Source organism: Gymnoscopelus braueri, assembly GCF_963280865.1.
Source record: "Gymnoscopelus braueri genome assembly, chromosome: 9".
Taxonomy (NCBI): Eukaryota; Metazoa; Chordata; class Actinopteri; order Myctophiformes; family Myctophidae; genus Gymnoscopelus; species Gymnoscopelus braueri.
This window is the reverse complement of record NC_137610.1, coordinates 43739058-43757591: the sequence shown is the minus strand read 5'-3', so window position 1 is coordinate 43757591 and position 18534 is coordinate 43739058. Positions and strand designations below refer to the sequence as shown.

The following is an 18534-nucleotide window of genomic DNA, read 5'->3' as shown; positions in this document are numbered from 1 at the left end:
GTTCATTCATATGCTATACAAAAATATTTGATATTATGATGATTATTATATGAAGTACTCTGATAGTAAATCAGATGCTACAGTAGGATGGATCTCTGTATTTATGTGGGAAGTCACACAGGTATATCTTTATATACAGTACCTGTATAAGGCTAGCCTGGGATCAATACCATTTTCGGGTTACTGATCCGGTCGGAGCGGAAATAACTTTACGTCATCAGGTGGCCGGAACCAGTGACCGGCACCACCGGCACCGTGCAACTCCAAAATGATTCCCCTAGTTTAAAACTTGTTTAGTTTGGCATAATCGTTTCGTTTCTTTTGGTATAATAATCGTTTGGTACGTCCATCTTTTATTCTAACTCGTAGCATGACTAGCTAATTGATTCGCATTATGTGGGGAACAAAAATTATGCGACGCCAACCAGAACCAACCACCGGAACCACGATAATTTGTTCCCTTTTTTCTATGGCTATGGCTATGGTTTACTACGAATACCAGGCTTTCCTCCGAGGTGGAAAGTCTGGTGACATGAGGTTAGTATAAGGCCATCCTAGAGAAGCTTCCCCCTATCTTTATAGCTTACTCTGCTTTGCCTCTAATAGCTACCAAATCAGGTCCACTAGATGGATAACAAATGGATAAATTAACAGTGAGGATTTTACTGTGCAGAGTACTGAACTACTCTTATTTTGCACCTTTAGCATGAAATACTAACCGACAATAATGGACCTCAACTGCTTAGGTATCATGGTTTCACTTTGTGAATTGAAATCTCTTATACAAAATTATTTGCAGGAGAAGTGTTGTTTTCTGTAGATTGGGTTTTATTTTTATTTATACTGTACAAAATGTAACTTACTCTAAATTACATCTTGAATCTCAGTGGGACATCCTGGTTAAATAAAGTTTTTAAAAAAACCTACAAAACCTCTGAGTCCCGTCCACACCCAAGTAGAGATTTTAAACCACAGGGCGAGGTTGTTGTCAGAGATTCTCCCTCCCTTACAATGCTTGTTTGGGCTTCAGTGTGTTGACATTAAGTCTTTGGACAATGGTGGTCCCTGCCCTCTTTGACTGTATAAAAGCCCAAGACTGAGACCATTCTAGTCACACTGACCTCTCCAGCCAAGGATCCTCTTCCAGCTTGACCATCTCCATCTGGACAGAACACCATCTTCATCCAAGGAAGGAACACCATTTGGACCATGGGTCTGAGTTTCTTCTCTGCTGTCCTGGCTGTAGTGCTGGGTCTCTCTGCAGTCACCACCCAGGTGACTCCCAGTACAGAAGACACCACGACACAAGAACCAAGGCATTTAGACATTACCTCTAGAATCCTAGAGGTGAACAAAGACATTAGCCAAACGTTAATGGAGGGAGATATTGCTGTTCCAAGGAAGAGGAACGCCATGAGGTGCTGGAGCGACAGTGACTCCTGCAAATGGCCAAAGTCCTTTAACGGGCTGGTTGAGGTGCCATACTCCATCAGCGATTACTTCTATGTTTCTGAAAAGGCTACGATCGAGGAAGCTATGGAAACCTTTCACATGAACACTTGTATTCGCTTTGTTCCTTACACTGGGCAGGACGATTATCTCAGCATTGAGAGTCAGAGAGGGTGCTGGTCTGATCTGGGTAGAAGTGGTAGAAAGCAGGACTTGTCTCTGTCTGTTTATGGCTGTGTTCACCATGGTATCATTCAGCATGAACTTCTCCATGCCCTGGGCTTCCAACATGAACACACCAGGAGCGACAGAGATGACTACGTGAGGATCAACTGGGAGAACATTTCAGAATTTTCTGCCTACAATTTCCAGAGACAGAACACCAACAACCTGGACACCCCTTATGATTACAGCTCTATCATGCATTATGGAAAGACTGCTTTCAGTACAGTGTACAGAGCAGAGACCATTACTCCCATCCCAGACTCTTCTGTGCAGATCGGACAGAGGGTTGACATGTCCGACATTGACATCCTCAGGATCAACAAGCTTTATGGATGTAATAATTGAAGACCTGAAGGGTTAAAGTTGAGAAAATAATGTTGTTTTTCAAGAGCCCTCGTGAGTGTCAAAAGATGATTCTTCATAATCAGATCAGTTTCACCATATCATAATCAGTTTGTGAAAATCCCAATGAAAATAACAATAAAAGTGAGTGGGAATGAAAACAAAGGTGCATGAGTATTATTTATTTATTATAAACTACAACTGTTCCACTTCATTATCTGCACAAATTGGTCTGTTGTCTGTGTGTGTGTGTGTGTGTGTGTGTGTGTGTGTGTGTGTGTGTGTGTGTGTGTGTGTGTGTGTGTGTGTGTGTGTGTGTGTGTGTGTGTGTGTGTGTGTGTGTGGGGGGGGGGTGTGTGTGTGGGGGGGGGGGTGTGTGTGTGTGTGTGTGTGTGTCTGACTCAATGTGTGTGCCTGACTCTCTGTGTGTATTGCATGTATTACTCTGTTTGTAAGAGCAAATTAGGTATGTGTGTGTGCTCTATTTACGGCATGCTTGGTATTACGCCAGTCCAGCATCCTCAGAGCTGTTTCCAACGTGTCCCTCTCTCTGATGAGCATTACATCAGTGCCTTCTGACGACAAACAACGTCACTGTTTCATCCACGAAGCCACACAAACGGCAGAACTTGTTTTCTTTGCTGGGTTCAGGAACAGCAAACCCATATAGCAAAGTTTGGTGCTGGAATCTCCTGCTCCGGCTGTTAGGACTATGTTGTTGGCTGACATCCTAATCAGTTTCAATCTCTACAGATGCTTAGCACACACCTCAAACATAACAGGCCCAGGATATTTATGCATTACCTTCATCAATGTCGCCTCAAAGGATTATTGCTTTCTTGATGCCTCTCTGACTTCAAGTCAGACGGATAAATTATGAGCCTGGTGAAAATGATGAAAGATAAATAGATTGGAAGTCAGAGGAGGACATTTTCTTTTCTATATTTATTTGAGTTATGCCCGGAAACTTGGAAGCAAGTATGACAGCTCTTTTACAGAAACGCCTTGAAGTGGACAGTTTACACCAGGGAACTGCCCAGTACAACAACAGTCTTCTACTGTTGGTCAATGGGAGCTGCCCAGTATAACCACGGTATTCTACTGTTGCCCACTGAGCAGCTACAGTACACTTACCCAACTGGGGTCAGTTTATAAAGGGTACTGTAACTTGCCCATAGTTTTCTCAAAGACTGTGACCTTCAAAGTTGTGGGTTCAAATGTTAAAGTTGTGAAAATAACAAGCTCTATATCGAAGTAATAGGAGCACAGTTAGAATGCCCAATACAAACACAGTCTTCTATTGTTGGCTGCTTCGATCTCCGTTGGCCAGTAAGAGCTGGCCAGGACAACCATATTAATCTTTAACTGGTCACTGAGCAGTTCTGCTGGCACTGGAACAGTTGGAGAATAGTGCCTTGCCCACGGGCACCTTGACAGCAGTTGTTCATGGAACTGGAAGGGAGAAGGTTTTTTTTTTATCAACAAGCAAGGCCATCAAATAACAATTATTTGAAGTCAACAGAAATAATGAATTTAACTTGAGGGCTAACCCTAATCTTTTTTAAATTTTAGTATGAAATAAATTAATAAAGAATAGCTATTATTTTCACTAAATAGGCCAAACTGAAGGGGCACAGCAGTCGTGGCTTTTGTGACGCCCCCAAAATTCTTGCACTCATGCGAGGTAAACAGCTTTGCCCACTATGTGGACATCCTACCAGCCATCATTAATGTTCATAATTCCTATTCCTGAATGTGTATGTTAATGACAATTGGTTGTTTATATTATATTATTAGGAGGATTCAGAGAATGCCATGTTGATTTGATCAGATTTAGTGAGGAACTGATGGATTTTTGTTGTTTTTCTACTCCACTTTATTAAGACAGATTAAGAAAGTTGAGAGAGAGACAGTGTAGGAGAGACCTATATAAAACTGAAAGAGAGACAGAGAGGCAGACAGTAGAGTATTCCCTGTCTTCTTCTTCTTCTTCTTCTGATTATTTAATATATCAATATTGATGTATATAAATGTATCTCTGTTGATGTTATTGTTGTATCTGGGCTACATTGAAAATGAGGGCCTGCCCCTCAACTGTATTCCGAGTTGAAATAAAGGTTATGATGATGATGATTATGATGATGAGAAAAGCTGAGGGAGACAGGAGAGACAGACAGTAGAAAAGCTGAGGGAGACAGTGTAGGAGAGACAGACAGTAGAAAAGCTGAGGGAGACAGTGTAGGAGAGACAGACAGTAGAAAAGCTGAGGGAGACAGTGTAGGAGAGACAGACAGTAGAAAAGCTGAGGGAGACAGTGTAGGAGAGACAGACATTAGGACAACTGAGAGGGAGACACAGGAGTTATCCGGTGAGATCTGATCCTAGATCAGCAGGATGTCCTAAACCTGGCCATATTTTTGATAGGAACAACTGAACATTCAGAGGTGTTCTTTTTAATTAAATTAAATGTAATTGTATTATTATTTTTAAGCAAGATTCTGCAAGGACTTTTATGTGGCAGCCTTGACTCGTGATTTGAATTGAAACTGTGATGTTTATCACTTATGGGAAAGGAAAAATGCACAAAGCATATTGATAGGTCTATTACTATTATCACACATTGTATGTGAGCTAGTATACTTGCTGCTGTAATAGTTATTTATCTTTTTACTAGGGACTTATGGGGCTTTATTTTTCGTGACTCCTCGCAGAGAAAGTAGATAATGGTGTTAATGCCAAAATTTACTTTTACATTTTTGGTTATTGCACTTTGCCTCCTAGCTTTATGAATTACTGCTATTTATGAATACTCTATTTTATTCTTCCTGATTGTGTGCAGACTCCATTTTTACTTATTTTTTACGTCTTATTTCTGAAAACAAAATGTACAAATGAAATGAAATAGTCTAAGCTTAACACTCCTGCCCCCTAACAACAAACATAAGCAGTGTAAAAAATGACACGCACACTGAAGGTAAGACCCGGTTAGAAATATCCAAGCAGTCCGTTAAGTCTTTAGTCGGCAATGTAGGGAGGATGGAGAGGAACATTCGCTGCATTCATTTATGAATTCACATTTAAATGCTATTCTTTCAGCTCTGACATCAAGGGAAAGTGCTGAATGTTCAGAGAATATGTCGTTTTTCATCCTTTTCACACATAATCCATGTAGTATTGTCCCAGACTTTGTTGTAAACTAATGAATTCTGTGAGAGATTTTCACTGCAGTCTGTAGTAGTCCATTGCATATTCTTAATACTGTGCATACAGAAAGTTTTAGTTTTCCTCTACACACACACACACACACACACACACACACACACACACACACACACACACACACACACACACACACACACACACACACACACACACACACACACACACACACACACACACACACACGCACAATACTCCACAATGAGAGATGAAAAATAGGAGTGTTGTTGTTTATACCACTTGACACACCTTTCTTTTGGAGGTTTCTCCCATTCTTCTCGGTTAAATTGTTCCAGTTAAGCCAGGATGGATGCAAAGCGTCGATACGCAATGATTTCCAGGTCTAAGAGAATGCTCTATTGGGTTTTGGCCCAGACTCTGGCAGACTTTCATAGAGTTTTCAAGCAGTAGGCTATGCTTCAGGTCGTTGTCTCGTTGAAACGTCAACGTTTTCCCGAGCACTTAAGGATTGCCCTATATTTTCTGCACCCATCTATCCCGCTATCTTGACAGTCTCCCGTCCCTGTCAGAGAAGAACATGCCCACAGCATGACGCTGCCACCACTGTGTTTGACTGTAGGCATGGCATTAATGAGGTATTTCTCAGTGCCTGGTTTCCTCCATACATGCCGTTGAAAATTGTGGCCAAATAGTTGTCAAGATGTAAATCAACCATGATTTTAACGCCCTCTCGCCATTCCTGCAGTGACGGATGCTGCAGTTTCAGGACAACAGCATCTGCAGTCTGAGGACCTCATTTCTTGGACCCTGTTGACGCCATGCACGTGGGTTGGCAAGTCGTCAGCCATTCTATTTCAAATGAGTGTTTAGCAACAATAGTTGTGCCTTTGTTTTGTCCAACACAAGTAACTGGACTGCTGTGGCTCGATTTCCCCAGTTTTCTCCAATCCACAAGTTTCATTTACACGCCAGTGCGCATGTTGGACTACAGGCCAGGCAAATGGCCCAAAGAAAGAAAGAAATAAATATATTATTTGAGGGGTTTTCAACTGGTCCGTGAAGGTATTGCATGTGGTCCCTCACCATGCATTCAGTACTGTAGGCAACTTAAGTTGAAGGTATTTTCTTTTCTTTCTTTCTTCATTATTTTCTTTTCATTTTGGAGACCACAATTGTTGATTGTGTAATATGAGGACTGTGGAATTAAAGACATCATATCAGTGGCAATTTGAGGAGGCTGGAGCTTAAAATTGTACTTAGTACTTAAAGCTTAGCTACTACAGAAGAGGATTATCTCATTAAAATCCACAGACTTTGTGTAGAGGCACATGGTATGAAACACATCCCCATGTGAAGTTCTGGAGTGTATTTATTTTATTTGTACCTTTTGTTACATATCTCTGTCCCTGTCCACCACTACAGCCAAGACTAGACAGACACAAAAATTGCATCTTACCCATATCTTGGTGAGAAGGATGGTGGTCCCTGGGTCGCAATCAGTTGAGAATCCCTGTATTATTGTAACACTTGAATAATATGTTTGATGTAGATGTGCAAGGATTGGCTGTCCAGCAGAATAATACCACTGATTGGAAAATTGACTACAAGCTCTCTGTTTTCACTTGACATTTCTAGCTATAGGTGCTCTTGGGACTTCTGTTGATTTTTCAGGTTACAGACTTGTGTTTTGCAGCTGTCTGATTCAAGGACATTCTCCATCAGCAAGACACATTATGATGCTGATTGCTGTCAATTTCTCTGGGTTTTCATGTGACTTCATCCAGCGATCCATACTCCAACCCACGACTGACAAAGTCCTGGGTATGCCACCCAGCCCGGCAAAGACCTGAGCTCAGACTCAGAGGGGAGTCCTTTTCTAGTGTTTAGAATGTGAAGCTACACAGTAAAAACCTAAGTGTAAATTTAACTCTGAGAGTGTGCACATGTAACCAAATGGACCCGTAATGGTCCATTTACATTTGTGCACTCTCGGAGTTGGCTACAAATGGATACGTTAACAAATTGGTCATTTGTACTGTGCAATATTTCCATAGTTTTAGTTCATGTGGGAGGGATATGGGGAAGGAAATTGTGCGTGCGTGCGTGCGTGCGTGCGTGCGTGCGTGCGTGCGTGCGTGCGTGCGAACACGTGGTCAGGTAATCTAAGGCAGACAGGCTTCCCTGCAGGTGAAGTCATAATTAGAAGGATGTGTATTTGATCCTCTGTGCTGACCCAAGGATGTGTAATCCTGCTGTGAGCTGGTGACTGGAGGCTGGCACAGCTACATGCTAGCTAGTGTGCCCTTTAGCCTAGCTCCCCTCATTAAGACTTGAGTTAATTCCCCCAAAGCAATGTTTTTCAAATCGTGTGAGTGGGCTCCCCAGTTTGTGAGGGTATAATTCACCCTCTGGTGTTGGTGGAGGGTGTGAGATGAGTATTAACCTCTTAAACCCTAGATACTTCATTAACCGGAGTCCCCAGTGGTCAATCAGACCCCCTCCTTTTTCCCTCTAGGGGTCCTGGACCCCCTGTTGAAGACCCCTGCTCTCCACAAAAATATCTTCGCAGAAAGTAGCCGATCACCAAGCTCACCACGCATCACTTTACGATGCGCTGTGAGCGTGTAGAGCTGCATTGTATGTCGAATGTTAGCCTCTAGATGCGCTATAGATTTCATGTTGGTAATAAAAGATAAAAGCATTCAAACCTATGACCTATTGATTACTGAAGTACCATAACAGTGGCTTGCTTATGATAACTGCTATGTTTCAATTTGAAAAATAGTATATTGCTCATTATATTCACTGTTGATTGAGTATGTAATTTAGATTATCCATAGTTACCCACTGTGCAGGCTGGCTGACACTGTACATAATATGAGCCTCATATCCACTGTCGATAGTCTGTGCGTATCCATTCATGGATGATAGATGTACAGTGTGCACATAGTATTATGTAAGTTTATACTTACACCTGTAGTTATATTTAGTAATAGTTTATACATTACGCTAACCCAGTCAGTCTAAGTGAAATATTTTGTTTTACATTTTGAATTTTAGTTTTAATCTTAGTTGTATCTAGTCTGTACAACAGTACCTGTATCTGCCCTATTTTTATCATTCCTACTGCAGTGCTGCTATACACCTGAATTTCACCACAGGATCAATAAAGGTCTATCTATCTAATAATGAAAAGTCAATCCAGTGTCCAAGCCTGCCAACCCATATGCAGACGAAAATGGTGCATTGATGGCCACAAGCTCATGGTGTGAAGGTCTTATTTGCTAAACATAGCCACATTAATATGGAAGCAATGTTTTGGAACAAAAGAAATCGAATAAGAAAAAAAAACAGTCCTCTCCAGAGATTTGTGGTGATGTTAGAAACCCCTCTTCTGACTCAAACCTGTCTTAGTTGGCCTCTTTAACATTGTTTTTTCCACCTAGTGTGTCCCAGTTTTCCAAAGAGTCCTAGGAGGACTCTTTTAGTTGCTGCTGCAAGAAAGACTGACAGACTGACTCTGTAACCTCCGTTTGTTTTGGAAGGGGGTGGGGGCACACACTTGTACAACAGAGTGGTTTGCTACATTTGTCTCTCTTTCTCAAATCCCACCACAATGAATGCACATCCACAAACTGAAAGAAATCAATAGACTTCTGTTCTTTTGGCAGCTTTGAGAGGTTTTCTCGGTTGCTTGGGCTTCATAGAATCCCTCCGAGGTGAATAGTCCCAGAGCGTTGCTCTGTTGACTGTGTTCACATCTGCTTGCTGTTAAAGTGGTAAAGCTCAATCCATCTGAAGAGAAGCTCCTCGCCAGGTTTTTAAAAACCATCAGCAGTGGGGCTGAACAGACCCAGACCCAGGCCCAGGATCTCTCTCTCTCATATACTATTCATATACTCTGTGTGTGTGTGTGTGTGTGTGTGTGTGTGTGTGTGTGTGTGTGTGTGTGTGTGTGTGTGTGTGTGTGTGTGTGTGTGTGTGTGTGTGTGTGTGTGTGTGTGTGTGTGTGTGCGCGCGATATGATAGCAGTATGTAAGACTAAGTAGGCATACATATTCTATTGACAACAAGGTTCCACTGACAGAGGTCATACGCCAACCTGTGTTGTGTGTAAGAGAAGTGAATTTAGCCGGTGATTGGCGGTGAACATACATTTTCAACTGTATACAATGGAAGAAGCAATCGGACAAAGTCATTTCAGTACTTCGGTGCCACTGAAGCACAGTGAGATGGCTGAGTGCTTAAGCACAATTGTAAACTGATCGATTGATCAAACCCATAGATCACATGGGTCCAACGTTGTTTCCCAAGTGAAACTCTTACAGGATATAATGAGGACAACCATTGTCAAGAAAAAACGTGGCCTGTGAAATGGAGGAACCCGGCCTCTCCTCCAGATGGGGGGAAATGGACGATTAAACAACTTGTCAGCCAATTCCAAAAGCCACTTGAGGTGATGCCAAGTGTGCTGACAGCAATTAAACATGCATTGACTTTTGGGGCCAGCACTGAACTGCAAATTCATTCTCAACGATCAAGAGCATTGTCACTGACCACCAGCGATGCTTCATCAATGTGTGGCCCATTGATCCAGCTGCCGTTTGCGAAGTATCTAAATTCATGGATGACTGGAAGGGCCTTATAGCTACTGTATACTTGTTGTTTCACATGCCAAAATGTGATTGTGAATCTATTAGTGTCTGCCGCGGCACCTGATAATTGACCAATGAGAGTCTATGTTGTGAATTGCAACCCTGAGGAAGACTGTATAGGTCGAAACGTTGGTTTCATTTCATCCATATTAAAACTTTCTGCATCGTGGCTAAGAGCTGTGCGGCCTCATCCTTGTCAACAAAAGTGAATTGCAACTGTGAAATTGATTCATGTCCTAATTATTGGTGATGGCGTGTAAATTATTCAGCATAGGCTATATTTTGGAGTGTGGTGTTGTTTGCAGAAGCATAGGCCAGTCAATAGTATTAGAGAGGTATCTTTCTTTAAGATTTCCAGTTTGCAGAGATTATTAGTATGTTAGATACTGTACAGTGGTTACTTACTGACATTTACAAGGACAAGGACTGACAGATACAGACATCTCCATATATGGGCACAGACAACGGGTACTGTGACGAAGCCCCAGACACTATGACTCCCGACATATTGGCTGGATCGACGGTGCGACGTAGGTGTGAGGGCTGCGTAGCTGGAGCTATTTCTGATGAAACCTTTGTTTTCTTTGTACATGTTGGATACCGTATCACCTATCAAGTGGAGAAACAACAGGACATTAAAATATTAAATGATTAAATATCTATGTATGATGTTGTATTGTATAATTAGTAATTAGAGATTTGGGTATTTTGAAAAGAAAATATGAATCTCATGTATTGTTCGCCATATGGGTTATTTTGTCATAGTACGCGTCAGTTTTTTCCTTTTAAGGACAACGCTCCCTCAGGGTGCACATTGTGCATTGCCCTGCGGTAAAAAGATTTCTTTGAACATGCAGTGGAAACTTTTCGGCTCTGAATAAAACATTGTGGAAAATTGTGATAATTATCAGTTCATAGAATTTGCATTGGCAAAAGGGGGGTAGGAGTTTATAAGTTTACACTTCATCCTACTCCTTTTCGAACATTGTTGTTGCTATGCTTGTTTCTTTATTGTCTCCGCCAGGCCGAAAGGCATGGCGAGAGTATGTTTTGCCCCCTGTCTGTCCGTCCGTCCGTCCGTGTGTCCGTGTGTGTGTCCGTCCGTCATTCTGTCATTTTGTGTACAGCTAATCTCCGGCACCGTTGGCTTGATCGCAGCGAAACTGTGCACACACACTCCCTGGATGCCAGAGCAGAACCTCTGCTCCAAATTTTTCACATAGGCCTTTTATAGCGCCACCAGGAGGCCGACTTGTGCAAAAAACATTTTTGGACAGTACTCCTACAGATTTTGGCCAAAAATCCCGCAAATCGGTACACAGTATCTCTATAGTCATTAAAAGAAATGGCTCATTTCAGATTTTTCATATTCCATCCTGATTGGCAGAAATTGCCTTTCAAAGTTTGCAGGAGTACTCCGTTTCGAACAAAATGCCTCAAATCATGAACACAGCATGCAATTTCCGTGAAATTTTGCACACTCATTTCCATTAGGTCAAGGAAGAAATGCCATTTGAAAATGTTTAAATCAGCCTCATGGTGGCGCTGTAACAGGGCGATTCGTGTTTTTACCTATAACTGCACCGATCAGTGTAAAACTTTGTATGCACACTCTCTAGAGGCCAAGGAAAAACCTTTGCCCTGCATTTTTCACATTTGCCTTTTATAGCGCCACCAGGAGGCAGACTTATGTAAAACAATTTTTTTGATATTAAGCATTCAGATTTGATCCAAATTTCACGCAAATCGGTACACATGATCTCTATAGTCATGTGATCAAAACGAATCTGTTTGATTTTTCATATTCCATCCTGATTGGCTAACATTGACATGTAATGTTTGCAGGAGTGGCCCGTTTTGAACAAAATGCCGCGAATCATGAACGCAGCGTCTGATTGCGGTGAAACTTTGAATGCACATTTGCACTACGTTGAGGAACAAATGCCACCCTTTTAACATTGGCCTGTTATAGCGCCACCAGCAGGTCAAATTTAGCAAAACACATTTTTAGAACAAAATGCCTCAAATCATGAATGCATGTCCGATTGCCGTGCACGGCCTAGGAATAAATGGCACCCTTTTCACATTGGCCTATTATAGCGCCACCAGGAGGCCAAAATAACCTACCTGACCTGGCGGAGACCTGTGCTCCGAGGAGCACTTTTTCTAGTTTGTTATTTGTTTTTAATGTTCGAAATAAACAAATTCATTCATTCATTGTCTCCATTGGTTAGGACAGGGCGGACATGGAAAAAATAGGACTGGTTCTAACATTAACACATGAAGTGCCAGAGTTTTTTTTAAAGCAGGGTACATCCAGTGCCACCGATCTTACCATTTACGCTGATATGTTTAGAGCTGTAGAAGCCTCGACGAGGACCCAGATGTAAACAAAGGGTGTCTGCGCCATGGTCTTGGGTCCCGACTATCGACTGGAACGATAACATTTCTAACACTATCCGCCATTGCAGAGTGATCGCCCATCGAAAATGGCTCGTTTTCACCACGGTAAAAAGATATGGAGATAAGGACCTTTTTCTCAAGATCCTATCATTGGAGTGGACGGGAGGAACGTGTAGGTTTTTTGGACAGGATTCACATCCGTCCATTCCATTATACAGGGTCCGTGGATCATTCCTAAGTTGCGTTAGAGCGCCCGTGTGGGATTTTTTTTTAATAAATTGCCCTCACGAGAATCCTCGTTTATGGCACTCGCCGAGTGTATTTACAAACAAAGAATTGTCTTTTTAACACATCAGGTGCCAGCATTTTTTCATAACAACTTACGTTGGGTGCCAGCATTCTCCCCATTGACTGCGCTTTGCTGTTTAAAGCTCTAGACTCCACGAGGAGCAAATCCATGTAAAAAAAAACATCCATTCATGTTGCGCGATGACCCTGGCTACAGCCTGGAACGATAACATTTCACTCGCGAGTTACAATGGGGGGGGATCGCGCATCGCGCATGACCGGTTTTCCCCACCGGAAACAGATTCGGAGATATAGGTGTTTTAAAGAAGGAAATAGACAGGAAGTGGATGGGAGCCATGTTTTTGTTTTTCCGGTGATCTATCTGGCCTATCCTTCTCAAGATCACAATGGGTACTCCCAGAGCTGCTCTAGCCCCGCCCGTGTGGAGAAAAACGAAAAAAACAAAAAGACATATTTCACGGTCTGGACCGTGTTCGGCACCGGACCGCTACTCTGCGCAAACACGGTTCAGACCGTGTTTGGCACCCGATGTGTTAAGAAAGGTCTTTTTACATGACACAGATGGCACCGATTTTCTAAAACACTATTCAAATATTCATGAAATATTCGGTTCAGGAAAATAAAAGAATACATATCACACATTGTTCTTTGATGTCTTGTTTTTTGATGTGCAATTTCATTTAGGTATCTAAAAAGCACAAAAGAGAGAGCAGCTCTGTTATTATGCCTCTTTATGCCTAAAAACCCTGGAATAAAACCTGTGTTGACTGACTGTGTCAGACTGTGCTTTTTACGTCCCGATTATTATTATAATTATTACCATTAGAATAGAGAGCTTTAGCTTTTGAATGAAAACCTTTTTATTTTAATCCCCCTAAAAATAGCTGTGCCCAATCTGCCCATTTGGTTTCACATCTAGATGTTTTAGTTAGATACATCTGTAACATCCGGAGCATAAATTAACACTACACAGCAATTTAACTGTGAGAGTGTTGGATGGTTCAGATAAATGATACATCCAAATGTTTAAATAATACAAACCATTGTTCAAAGTTTAACTGTGAATTTATTTCAAATGCATCTGCTATTGAGCGACAACGATGGAAAAGGTAGGCCTACAGATGACAGAACAGTTACATAACGTTTTGTTTACAAAAAGTAGTTTTTTGCAGGTTATCATTCTAATCCACTAGACATATCACTATATTATATCAATATTTGTTTATGAAATAATAAGATAACTAATTTGCCCTTTTAAAATGTTTTCAGTGCACAGGTTGAATGGTCTTTCAACAGGGGAGATTCTGCACTCTCTGTGATCACCACACTGCTAAAGCATTTAGCCCACCATAAAGTTCTGATCTCTGTGGAGATAGCAATCTCACCATGGACAGCAGAGAGCATAAATTCACCCTGACTCGTACCTACACCGGACTATGAGCGAGGGCCATCTCTCACAACTTGCTCTCCTCTTTATTGAGAGAGAGGTAACAGAAAATATTGATCATGACAAAGTTGTGAATTTGTAGGCTTGGTGCAGTAAAACACAATGGCAATTTGATATTGTAAACTAAAGAATATAGTACATTTGGAATATTTTGTCACTACTGTTTGCTTTCATAACGCAATTTTCCTGTTGCATATTAAGTGCCGTCCTGTTGCTCAGTATCATTGTTGTTATGACAGTAATAGCTTGTTATGACAGCAGCTGGCTGGAAAGGCTAACTAAACGCAGCAACGTGTTGTGTGTGTGCTGTAGAATGGTGATTCACTCTGTTGGTTCTACGAGCATGAAGGACGGGTCAAGAGGACAATGCTATCTAGTTCACTTCATCATCACTACTGATATCCACAAGGCTATTTTGTTTTGCTGAGAGCCTACATGTAGAGTGATATGTACCATGAATGGGCTTGTTTATGGTCCCAACTAAGCCAAGGGCAAAGCACTGAATGCAGAAACTGCCATTGGACAAGTGACCTTGGTCTGTACACTGTAAAACTCTGAGGGTTAATTCAGAGTGTGCAAATTTGCGGGTCCATTTGGTTACATTTGTTCATGAGTTTCAAATGTATAAATTAACACTGTGTAACTAAACTCCACCATTTTAGTGGTGAAACTGTATGTAGGGTTTAGTGAATAATTAATGAATTCAACGCAGAAAATGAATGCAATCAAATTCTACAAATCTAACAATTGGTTTTATGTAAAACTTTGTAATGTGCGCTGTTCTTCACACATTTTGGCAAAATGTGAATGCTTGTTTATGTTCCATATAGTAAATGGTATAGGCTATGGTAAACATTTTAATCCATGTCAAGGTCTGGCTTCAGATGACTTTTGATGAGCATTTACCATCAGTTCATACTTTAATACCACATTTCACCATTATGGATCTAAATCAATTGCTAAGTTTAATAAAATAATAATAAAAGGGAATATGAAAATGATCGCTGAAGCCCAAATCTATCCTGAACGATGTGGCTAGACTGGTGACCTGTCAGTGTAAATATCACAAATATATGTCTGTTTTTTTGCTCTAAAACCAGCATTTATCATCACAAAAAAACTAATGCCAATTTTAAAGTATTCAGTACCTGCAAGTTAATTGATTGTAACTTACTCTGGATAACCCAGTGTATTGCTAACTAGGGGCTTTCTAATGCTGGCAAGTAGCTTCTGCCAGCATTTTTAAGCATTCTGACAAATTTTTCAAGAACCACCGAATATTTATCTGATCTCCAGTATGATCGATCCCCTGATGGTTGCTAATCACGGAGGGTTTCACTCTGCTTCCGTGAAAAAATATATATATCATCACGACCTCCCGTTCTCTTGTGAAACCCAGTTGAAAATAGCATGTCTAGCCAAAAATACATAGTAAAACACAGGAGCCGAGATACAGGATTTTAAAGTAATAAGTTAACCAGGAAGTGAATGGAGCAGTAAATCTTAGGATCACGTTATCTTGGGTTCTGGAAGTTTTTCCTAAAAATAATAATAATAATAATAAAACAAAAAATAAATATTATGATATATATATTTTTTTTTTTAAATGACGGAGATCTCCGTCAATGGCAGGGAATGTGTTAAGCTACAGTATAGGCCTATTCACTATATAAGCTAGTTAACCACTTTCAACCTGCCGTCCCTATTTTAGGCACGCACAAATGAACAAACCTTTTTTACTTGGCGAGTTTTGAGGCGATCAGAGGATGGTCCACACTCTCTCTCTCTTCTTTTTTTTTAATTTTGATTAGCCAATTATTTTTTACCCCTTTTTCTCCCCAATGTAGTCGTTATGCCAATTAATTCCTCCCCACACACATTTCTCTCTCACTCTTACAGTATCTTAGTTGAGGTCTGTTTCTATTGTGTGGTACTATAGTAATTGTTCTTTTTTTTCTTGTTCTGAGGTTAGAGAGAAGATTGTGTGCCGTTATTGTCATCTGATGTGCTGTCAACGTCCATGTGGCCTTCATCTAAGAAGCATTCGCCGCATTGAGGAAACGACTGCAGGGCAGGCAGCTAGGTGGAAAAAGGTAATATTTCCTCCCTGCCACTCTCTCTCCAAGAGAGATCTCAACCTGTGAGCATGGCCCCTCGGGACAGAGTGAAATCCCAGTGGGTCTCACTTCTGATTGAGGAGACTCATAAACACCACAACATCTTAGGTCCAGCCCCCCCCCCCCGGTGTTTCAAAAGGGGGGAGAAAAATAAACCTCATTCTAGCCCTGAAGGAAACCCTGCTGAGAGTGAAAGGTGTAATCTGCTTCATAATATAAAATAATCACAGTGCAGGACACTTCTTTTATTTTCTTTGTCTCCAGGCGGACTTGTCAGGCATGAGTTCAGTTTATAGCTCATAAAAGGCTTGAGCAGGAGAACATGCATGAGAGAGAGAGGGAGGAGATGGGCGGATAGGAGGAAAGACAGTGGAAGAGCTAGGATAGAGGGTAAGGGGAGAGGGAGCAGGTAGAGAAAGATGTGTGTGGAGGAGACCAATACTCTCTCTCCCTCTCTCCCTCTCTCAGTGAATCCTGAAGGTGATGAGAGCCCATAGTAGCGGTTTGCCTTCTGGGTCGTTGAGCAATAATGAGCGTTATCAGACGAGAGCCAGAGGACAGGATCCCGGCGCTGGGATTTATGAGAGGCCTGGCAGGCTGACCCTATGCGAAGCCACATGCCCATCCCTCACTGCCGACAGCGGCTGCGGATAGCAAGGCTACGGGAGCGCAGGAACACAGCAGCACCCTGATTAAATAAGCCCTTGATTTTATGGGCCCGGACACCTAGTCGCAGGTAAATGTTTGTCAACGTGGGTGTAAATTGAGTATATTGAGTGTATCGGTGACTGAAAGGAGGACAATTTATGTCCGGGGGAAAGAAATGACAATTTCACGGACGCACACGTGTGTAAAACAAATGTGCAGCTGTGGATGTGCACAGCTGGGAGCAGCTGTTGGATAAAATCTGACTCTCATACTGGTGGCCTCCCAGTACACCAGTACAATTGTGGTCTTCTGCTGTTAGCCACTGAGCAGCTGTACTGGTCCAGTACTGTAGGAGTAATAGATGGCATCTCAGTGGTAATAGTCTATAATGTACTAAGATGGCAACCTATTATACCAATTTGAACTCTTAGCTCTCCAAGCTTAACATCATTTTTTTATGAGTTCCATATAGAAGGAATGCATGTTACATACATAAATAATATACATAAATGTACATACATAATATACATACATAAATAATACATATATTCCATAGAGAAAGGAATGTATGTTAACTATACTGTATATTTCAGACCTCAGATAATTCCGATGACCACAAATGTTCATTATACAGTATGCATTTAAAGGGTAATAGTTTTGTTATTTTCCACCTACAAAACCAAAACCTACTGTATAATACATTGCTACTACAGTACGTATAATTATGGTCCTTTATTGTTAAGTCACGACCCGAAAATAAGTTCATTTATTTCACAAAACGTGAAAAAATGGGTGTACATATTGGGCTGAAAATGCGACGCTGTGTTGCGTTATCAGCCTGCCTGTCATTGCCAGGGTTATTGCAAGGCCCAACTCCCAATTCTGCCCTGACACCTGAGGAGGCAGATGGCCTCGTTTCATTCATCATTTGGATTGCAGGCCATGGCTTCCCTGTGACTAGAGCCTAGCTTGCAAAGGTTCTCACAGTTGAGACCATCAAAGAGAGTGGCCGGACACAGGGGACCACTCCGAGCAAACATATCGGCCATTCCCTCCCACACTGAAGTCACACTCCAACACCTTGCCCCACCTGTAACAAGGTGAGGACACAAAACTATCTGGTGGCAGCAGGGGTCTGTCCCGAGAGTCTGGCCAACGTCCTGATGACTCCAGCCTTGGAGAGGAGCCAGAAATTGAGGTGTGGGATAACTGCAGGAGGCCAAACGGGCACCTCCAGCTGCATAAGATGGGGAGCTCTGCGCCATCTGCTGTATAGAGTGGTCCCACCTGGCAGGGCAGATGATGCCATTGATGAATGGATCCAGTGTGACCTGTGGAACTCGTGGTTCAGCGTTGAGTGCAGAGGTGGAAGAAATCCCTAACATGAACTTGTCTCAATGGCAAGGCAAGCTGTAAATAATGTTACTGTAAATAGTTGTAAATCACACACACGCACACGCACTTTACCAGCATGGATACATAGGCTACTTTAAAATTGCCTTGATTATTAGCTCTATACATTTCACAATTACAAAATTAAATTAAATTATTATTTTTTTTGTCTGTCTGTACATGGTTAATACCTACTGTACTTGAACCCTACTGTATATACTTGCAGTTGTTGACCGGGGTCCCCCAGGGCTCCTCTAGGTCTACTTCTGTTTTTCCCACAACACCAAATCTCTTTGGCAAAAATAGCAGATAGCGGATCTTTGTTGGTCAATTTTTCTCTGTATGGGGAGGCGCTGTTTCCCACCTT

At 41.7% G+C, this 18534-nt stretch overlaps 1 protein-coding gene across 1 annotated transcript; it reads left to right on the top strand.

Moving 5' to 3' along the window:
* Positions 1-1209: 1209 nt before the first annotated feature.
* Positions 1210-18051, top strand: LOC308092339 (hatching enzyme 1.2-like; the record flags this gene model as incomplete). The annotated part of the gene is made up of 2 exons (XM_080438190.1): positions 1210-2008; positions 17876-18051. 2 exons carry the CDS (start codon positions 1210-1212, stop codon positions 18049-18051), a joined length of 975 nt encoding a protein of 324 aa, XP_080294316.1.
* Positions 18052-18534: the final 483 nt, after the last annotated feature.